Genomic DNA, 276 nt, shown 5'->3' on the forward strand with positions numbered 1-276 from the left:
CGCCAAGGCCTACTCCACCTTCGCCGGGCTCTCCAAGCACAAGCAACTGCACTGCGACGCCCAGGCCAGGAAATCCTTCAGCTGCAAGTACTGCGAGAAGGAGTACGTGAGCCTGGGGGCTCTCAAGATGCACATCCGGAGCCACACGCTGCCCTGCGTCTGCAAGATGTGCGGGAAGGCCTTCTCCCGGCCCTGGCTGCTGCAGGGCCACATCCGCACACACACCGGTAATGCCGGCTCCCGCCCCCTCCCCTCCCACCCCTTCTTATCCGTTTC

At 64.1% G+C, this 276-nt stretch overlaps 1 protein-coding gene across 1 annotated transcript in view; it reads left to right on the forward strand.

The window, feature by feature from the left end:
- Positions 1-4: 4 nt before the first annotated feature.
- The window catches only part of LOC104626158 (protein snail homolog Sna), a gene marked incomplete at its 5' end in the record, with an annotated part of 1588 nt that continues 1316 nt past the window's right edge, over positions 5-276 (forward strand). The window contains one exon of the mRNA XM_010294010.1: positions 5-227. Coding sequence (XP_010292312.1) covers positions 5-227 — 223 coding nt within the window. The remainder of the gene's footprint in view (positions 228-276) is intronic.

Source organism: Phaethon lepturus, unplaced genomic scaffold, assembly GCF_000687285.1.
Source record: "Phaethon lepturus isolate BGI_N335 unplaced genomic scaffold, ASM68728v1 scaffold40540, whole genome shotgun sequence".
NCBI lineage: Eukaryota > Metazoa > Chordata > Aves > Phaethontiformes > Phaethontidae > Phaethon > Phaethon lepturus.